We start from the raw sequence: 8,619 nt of genomic DNA, 5'->3' as shown, positions 1-8,619 counted from the left end.
AAAAAGAGTAAATATTTAAATAAATATGAGAATTTTTATTTTTTAATTATATATATTATAGACTCTTAATCTCAGGGCTGGTTTCTAGGCAATCAGAACAAACCTTTATAACCAACATCACTTAATTAAATTAATATCTCTTTTATAACTTCTATTTATTTAATTTTTGGTAGAACAAAACTAGCCAATTTTATAGAATCTTCTTCTGATGATTTTCTCAATGAATTAACATTGACTGTTAGCAATCTTTCAGTAAACAAACACTAACGAAACAAAGCACTGGTCCTGTAACAGTTTTTTACTCATCTCATTCACTGACGATCCAAAACAAAGAGTACCTTTTTCTTCTTGAGTGACTCTTCGATGTCTTCTTTTTTAAGATGTCTCCCTTGAGCTAGACAAAAGAAGAAAAGGACCTCCTCATCCAGAAAACATCATTCCCTGCCCGCGCCTAAGCAACGAATACCTAAAATTCAACAAACTTTTGGTAAAACAAACGCCGCCATCTTCTTTGTTTTGAATAATGATCTTTCCACTCTATATTTGACTGAACAAAATTGGTTAGCTTTCTTTTTGGTTTAACAAAGCAAATGTAAATATTGAAATGATATATAAAATAAAAACATATATATATATATAATAAAATAAAACAAAAACCCTTTATACAAAAAAATATACTATTTACTCAAAAAAGAGGATATTACAATATATATAAAACCATTCTATGCAGGTTATAAGTCGCAAGTAGTCACAATTTTTTTATGTCTTCCTCATAGAACTCTCCTGCTATCTCCTTCATCTATTTCAAAACTTCTTCTTTCAACTCCTGATCTGTTCAAATTTTCTTTCCACCCATGTGAGTTGTCAGGAAGATGAAAAGATGAAAATCTGATACCAAGTCAGGGAATAAGCCGGGTGGTTCAAAAAGTCCCAACCAAACTAGTTCAAATTCACCAAGATAGCATTTGTTTTATTACACCTTAGAATTCTTCATCATTTAAAAAAAACACAGTCAGAGTTTTTCCTTTTGCTAGAAGGAACCCTTATGGACAGTCTGTACCTCGCACTTGGTGAGATTTCTTTTTGATATTTTTCACAGAAATGGAACTTCATTCAAAAGACTTCTGTTAAAGCCACTGCAAAAATTACTGTCTTTTGAATGATGCTCTGATGAAAAATTAATGGCTTGGATATAAACATTAATTTAGTGAAGCTAAATATTTGTAATTTTACAAATAATAAAAAAGATTTGGATATGAAATAAGGATTATAAAGTAAAATAATAGACCTTTAAAATGAATAATGAAAAGGAATAAACAAATTTACAGAAATGATATCTCAATGGTGATAGTGATACTAATTAATATTGAAGATGAAAAAATAAACTACTGTGTGGTGACAGCTGCGATGAATTTGAGACAAGAAGGGGGGTTCATAAAGAAATGTTATGCTACTCAACAAAAGTATTTCAGCTTATTACTGTATTGTTAAGGATGCCGCAATACCTTCCAAAAGTTGTTGGGCTCACATCTACACTGCCTCGCAATGTTTTAATTAGTTGAATTTAATTCAAACCAAATTACCACAATTGTATCCATCAAATGTAGATGATGTATGGTAGTGTAGACTGTTAATCGCAATTAACTTTCAAAATGTATCAAAATCAAAATGGCCTCTGCGACTCTGAACAAAATCTGATAAATTCTAGTTATGAGCTGTAATGACCACGATGAACAATCAGTGTGCATTGGAATAAAGATAGTCACATTGACAGGATCTCGTTGTGGACTGCACTAATCACAATTAACAATCAAAATATGTTTAAATTCATTATTAAACCTGGTATTAACATAAATAAGAAAGATATATTTCTTCTAAAATAAACATGAACTCTAAAGAAAAAATACTATGCTAAAATTAAATGCTAACGCTATTTATAAAATGTGTACAAACTCATTATAAAACCTGACATCTTCTGGGATTACTCTATTGGAAGACACAATGATCGTTAACATCAGATAATTTCCAATTCCATAGAGTTGCCTTACTTGTTCAGTCAAATCTTGATATTTCCGAAACCTCTTTTATCTGTAATATTTGCTAGTACTTGTTTTCTGTTTTTAGCATAATATCTTGCAATTTTTTTTTTTTATTATACCCAGTTTCATTATTGTTTCTTTGCTGTAGACTTACTGTTTCTAGAATTGTTTTAATTATTTTTTTTTTAGTCTCAATATTATAAATAATTTTTTTAAATTGTAAGAAAATAATAGTTTAATATGTTCTTCTGTCTTTGATTAGCTTTATCACAGTAAGAAGCAAGTAATCTCCCCATGTGAAGGATTGGAAGAACTTCTTCCTGTGTCTTTAACATCTGCTGCAATCCATCAGAGGTATTGCCAACCTGTTTAAATATAAATATTGTAGTGATATTTTTTACCTCTTGAAAAATGTTAACTCTTACCATGAACAAGAATAGAGACATTGCATATTGAGCTGTTAAATGTTTATATCGTGAAAAATATAAGAAAAACTTTATTACTATCATGAGGTATATTAGTTGGCCACACCCCTGACCATCTTCTCATTTACTATTATTAATAATGTGAAGAAACTATGGTAATTTGAGGATAAAAGAAAGTTTTAAATATTTTACATCTAAAAAGTTATAATTTATGTCATAAGTTTAAATTAAAAATTAATTTTAAATTATCTGATTTATTAATAATTCCTTTGAAGTAAAGGATTATTAGTTATTTCAAATAGTATATTCATGCATTATGTTGTTAAATAACATTCATTTAATCATTTGTATGTGAAACTAATATTTTTTAATTTTAAGTTATAAATTTAAATATTTGAATATTAGAGTAATTTTTGTCAAGTAACCAAAACTATGCAGTCTAGATAAAACAAACACTTATTGCCATGCACTTGTAATTAACAATATGAACTTGTAAGAAGTGTTTTTTTACCTTTATAAAACTTATAAACTAGTTCATAATTCTTTTTAAACATAAAGAGACAGCAAAGTGTTAATTAAAAGATAGATGAATGTTAAAATGAAAGATCATTATTATCTTACACCGGAAAATAAATAGTTGTTAACTATTTTTGTTTCTCTTTTGACCGCAACCCTGACCATCTTCTTATATATAAAATGAAAGATGTTCATTTGTTATATATTTTTGGCTGGTGGCAGGCTCAAAGGGTGGTCTTCATACATTCACACAGGCAAGATGCATGGAAATGAATTTTTTTTAATAAATATAAGAAAAAAAGCTATGAGTAGATGGATTTTGGCAAAGTTTCTTCTAAATTGTTATTTATTAAGAGTTATTTTAGCACTGCAGTCAAAAGATCTTTTACATTGGTTTCCAATAAAAAGATAAGGTTTAAGTTATTTTTTTTATCCTCTTACTATATGTAATTTTTTTTGTTTTGTTTCAGTTACCTGCTTTCTCAACCTTTCAAATTTAATTCAGTTTATGATTTAACAGAAAGTTCAGCCAGAGGGGTCACAACTTTCCAGCATGGTTGGGTATTAGTGGACTACATGTTTTATTCGTAAGTAATTAAACTCTTTTTCAATGAATGAACAATGTTATGAGAACTACACAACTTCATTCCCTTTCTAACATATGAAACTTTTTATTAGCTTTTTTGGAAGAAGCGTTTTTATTATTCAACCCTTCATAGGTCATTGGTACACATGTTGCAGAACCTAATATGTCAATTATAACCATTTTTTCAAATAGATTGTAGGAAGATAGTCTGGGTGGCAGTCAGTAAAGATACAAAGTAGCAGAAAAAAATATTTAGTGGTAACCCTCCTTCATGCCTTAATGACATTGTGTTTTTTTTTCTATACATCTCATTCGCTGGTTGTAAAATATTCTTTACAATTGAGAATAAAAAAAATAAAGCCTAAAAAAAAATTGAACCCAGTTTGCTGGGGTTTCTTATAGTAGTATCCTCGGTCCCATCCTCTACACAGCCTATACAGCTGACATCCCAACCAGTCCTAACACTCCTCACCATGTATGCCGATGAGACATGTGTGCTTGTAGTTAATAACCCTTTGATTGCATCCTAAACTCTCCAAACCTATATACAGCCCTCAAAGAATGGTACTGAAATTGAAGCATAAAAATAAGTCCCATCAAATCACCTTTACTCTTTGTTGTAAACCTACCGACTGCCCTACATTATACTTTTATAATTTTGCCCTCACCCCTGTAGAACAGATCTGCTACCTTGGACTATATTTGGACAAACGACTAGCTTGTAATTCTACATAAGACAGGAAACTGCATGTGGATTCCGACTATTACAGCACTTACTAGACAAGTGGTCTAAGCTTCCAATTCATTACAAAAGACTGATCTACATGACTGACTATAACAAGGCCTATCTGGACTTATGGAGATTAGCTTTGGGGCTCCACTAAAAATTTTAATTCCTCTCGTATCCAATCCTTACATTCTAAAATCCTCAATCCTCCTTACTTTGTCGCAAATAAAATCATCAATAAAGACCTTAATGTTCCATATGTAACCGATCTAGCCTGAATCAGATATCAATCCTTCAATTATAAACTCCCTAATCACTCAAACCCACTAGTTTCTATCCTTACTTCCTCCTCCATTCCTGACAATCCTCTGAGGTGCCTGAAAAGAAAATGGCCACGAGACCTTCTAATGTAAAAATGTTATTAGAGAGCCCCTAATGGGTACTTTCTCTACATGCCTGTATCATATCATTATGATTTTACTTCAAATTTACTGGATGTATTATTGTGTACAGTTATTGTAAATCTAAGATATAATTTAAAAAACAAAACAAGTTGTGTATGGTAAAATGGTAGGTTTACCATTTACACCTACCTTTTTATCAAATTCACTACTATTTCTAATAAGAATTGTTCTACAATTTATTATTAATTAGTTTCCTATCCAGCTATATTTATACTTCCTAAACTTAAACTTATTGTTTTTTTATAAAAAAATCTTTTTTTACATATTTTCTTACCTTCTCCGTATATTTATTTTGACTTTCTGTCACTTCTTACAATGTTTGTATGTTGTTTTCATTTAGTCCTGACAAAGCCCTGCAAAGTGGGGTAATGTAATGTTGGTTAACAAGAAATAGTTTTTTATACTATCTTGTGTCTTTATTGACCATCACCCGGACTATCTTCCTACAATCTACTTCATATGGTCAGCTATCTCCTTCCAATAAAAATTGTTTCCTTGAGATATAATAGATAACAGCAAGCCTAGAAAATACTTTAAAGGACTCAACCACTTCTGAAATACCCTGCATATAAAATGTTGATACAATGTATATACAAGTTACTATCTTAGATATGTTTCAAACCAGAATTGGGCCAAAATTAGTGCTATTAAAACTATCGCCAATTTAATAAAACAAAGTGTCATTGATACTATTTTCATTAATAAATGAATATACTATTCATGACAATTTTAGTTCTATAGTTTTAGTTGCACTAATTTTTACCCGACCCTGTTTTAAACTATAATTATCAAAATAGGCCTCAGTTTCGCCCAATAACTTCTTCATTTGAGCCAGATTTATTTCCCTGAAGTATTTTTTTTTCATATCTGCAAAAAGCCAGTAGCTGCTAAGTGCCAAATCTGGAGATTACGGTGGGTGGGGAAGCAATTCAAAGTGTAATTCATCCAATTTAACCATTGTTTTCATCGACTTGTGACAGGGGGCATTGTCCCGGGAAACAGCACTTTTTCTTTTGCATGTGGGACCGTTTTTTCTTGATTTCTGCACTCCATTGATCTAATAATGCCATTATGTAATATTCACTATTAACAGTTTTGTCTTTTTTATTTCACTTGAACAGCTCCTTACAGCACTCTGACTCGTTGCTCTTTCTGGTCTGGCGTAAGCAAACGCGGCACCCACTTAGAAAGCAACATACATAGCCCAAATTTTCATGTAAAATTGTCTGAGTGCTGAGGTCCTCATAATGCTTATCATGTCACTGTTTGGCTTCAACAATATTTTTCCCCATCAAAAAACAGTGTTTAATCAACACAAAAAATTCCTTTCTATTCATTGTCTTGAAAATTACAGAACTAGGGTCACTAAAATGACTATTATCTCTGAACTAGCGGTAAGAATGTCATGAAATTTTGACATATAATGTTTGAAGGTTAGAATAATTTAGTCCTATAAAGAGTTAATTCGATATAATTTTTATACTTAAAAAATATTTTTTAGAATATAAAGGATTATTAAAATTCCATAAATATTTGAAGAATATTGATATTTTCATATTCGAACAAGTAAACATATATGAATTAATATTTCTCTTCCTAGGGATAATATAAGATTGATGACTCGCTTGAGCCTCCCCTCAGCTGCAGAATGTGATTTATATGTTCGTTTTCTACCAAATGAAGTCAACCCATCTGATCACCTTCCATTGGTTGGAGAGTTCATAATTTACTGACGAGCTTCATATTCTTGAGACTTCATTTCAAAAAGACCTTAATTTTAAATATGGAAATTACTTTATAATTTTTTATGTATATTGTATAGAATATTGCTCATATAAAGCTATTTAATTTAAATTGCTGTTATTAATTTTGTTATACAAAACAAATTTTACTGTTAAAGAATACATACCTATATTTTTGTATTCAACAAATACATTTTGTATATATCAGTTTAAGATTTATATGGTCTAACTGTTTAATTAAAAGAAGATAAATTTTATTGATTATAGGAGTTTTTACTTCACTTATTTCTTCTTAAGTCATAGTCATTGTTGTTGACGGATATTACCCTGTTTAAAATGTGTTTCCTTCAAGAGCGATGTTGAAGTTTAGTTTAATATGAATTAAACTAAACTTCAATACAGAATAGTATATTTTCTCATATATGTAATATATGCTCTTGTTTTAATACTCATTTTCTTCTTCTGTTAAAAAAGTTTATATTGTAAATAATTTGTTGTAGGTTTTAAGAAAATTATTTTATTTGTATATAAATCCTAGGTTAAACTTTTAGAGTGTTTAAAGACATTTTCTTTGAAATTCTTTTGACAAATCAAGTTTGATTGTTGAGTCTTAAAAAAAACTGTGACTATAAACCAATTCAATATATAGTTATTTTTAAATATATTAGTATAGAGTTTTTCTATCTTAATCAAACCTTTACATATAATATTGAAGTTTCTTGCGATTACAACTGTATAAAGAAATAAGCTCTTCAGTCAGTAGTAATAATAAATTCAATCCTACTCTGATATTTTTTTCACTAACTTAAAATTTCTTTGGCATTTGGCAACAGTCATAGATCACCCCACTATGATATTCAGAATTCATCATTATCATGTGTCATTTCATTTCAAAATGGTAACCAATAAGAGATTTCATATGCCCATATCTCGTTCGTTTATGAGAATAAATATTCCAAAGACTTAAAATAAAATATTATCTCTTGAACTGAATGAGCTATTTTGTTGCTCCTCCCTACCAAATTTGGCACTCTGTATACTATAGCTGGAGAACATGTTTTTCTCTAGACTATGTTTACAAATCAGCTCCAACAATTTTGTTTAAAATTTCCTAAAATCATCACCTTAAAGCCCCTTAACTTTTCTTTTAAATCCCTGTGAAAAAGTTAAGAAGAAAAGAAAACATTATTTGCGTATGAATCGAAAAGTGTAATTTATGGTAAGTAATATTTATAATCTTTTAAAACATAATGAAATTCTCTACAAAACAAAAAATATAAATTGGGCCAGTATTAGGAAAACTATTACTAAACAGTAATGTTTATTTTTAAAATGTACTGAGAAAGTAGTTATTAAAACCTGTTCACTATTTTTTAAATTAATTAATTTGAAAAATATACATCTCTTGAAACATTTCAGATGCTCATTTGAAACACAGTTAAATTGTTTAATAAACAATATTAGCATTGAGGTATATTTTTTTTTTCCTCTAAGCCCGATGGGTGCGTAGGGTCGATATCAGAGGACGATGGAAAAAGAGGTGTACAGTGTAAGTATAATAAGAAGATAAGAGCGGTATGAGAATATATTAATATTAAAATTATGAAAGAGAAAATAAAAATAAAATAATTTCTGGCATTAATTACTCTGGCAGACTTTTATACTACCACTTCCAACACTTACCAAAAAGGTTTCATTTTTGATGATGTGTTACAACTTTTCATGATGCAGCTGATTCATCCGAATATTACACCAGTTCTCTTACTTTTGTAAATGGTGTTGTAAGTTGGATAATGCCCATGGAGAATATTGGTATCCAGTAATCAGCCTTGTCATCTAAATAAGTAGCTGTAAGTGTCAGCATTAAGAAGAAAGTTGTTGGTGTATGTTATGTACCAAGAGGTGCTAGTACTGATTCCTGCCAGCTAAGATCGGGATTTGAACTAAGCAATGGGCCATGTTAAACAGAAAAAATCTGTAAGATAGGATGTAGTGGATCCAGGAATTTTCTTAGGAAGAATGCACCTCTGTTCCATGTGAATTCAATAAACCTAAGGTAAATTGTCATTCGAAATAAATATAGTTTAAATAACTTAAATTTTGAAACACAGTTCATATTT

The 8,619-nt window shown here is 29.8% G+C and overlaps 1 protein-coding gene across 4 annotated transcripts in view; it reads left to right on the top strand.

Moving 5' to 3' along the window:
* angel (protein) overlaps positions 1 to 7,163 on the top strand; it is a 20,349-nt gene extending 13,186 nt beyond the window's left edge. For all 4 annotated transcript variants that reach the window (XM_014422514.3, XM_014422513.3, XM_014422511.3 and 1 more), the window contains 3 exons: positions 2,302 to 2,393; positions 3,451 to 3,567; positions 6,358 to 7,163. In XM_014422514.3, coding sequence (XP_014278000.1) covers positions 2,302 to 2,393; positions 3,451 to 3,567; positions 6,358 to 6,490 — 342 coding nt within the window. In that variant the 3' untranslated portion in view covers positions 6,491 to 7,163. The remainder of the gene's footprint in view (positions 1 to 2,301; positions 2,394 to 3,450; positions 3,568 to 6,357) is intronic.
* Positions 7,164 to 8,619: the final 1,456 nt, after the last annotated feature.

This window comes from Halyomorpha halys, unplaced genomic scaffold (genome assembly GCF_000696795.3).
Source record: "Halyomorpha halys isolate HHAL.00 unplaced genomic scaffold, Hhal_1.1 Scaffold374.1, whole genome shotgun sequence".
Lineage (NCBI taxonomy): Eukaryota > Metazoa > Arthropoda > Insecta > Hemiptera > Pentatomidae > Halyomorpha > Halyomorpha halys.
This window is presented reverse-complemented; position numbering and strand designations above follow the sequence as displayed.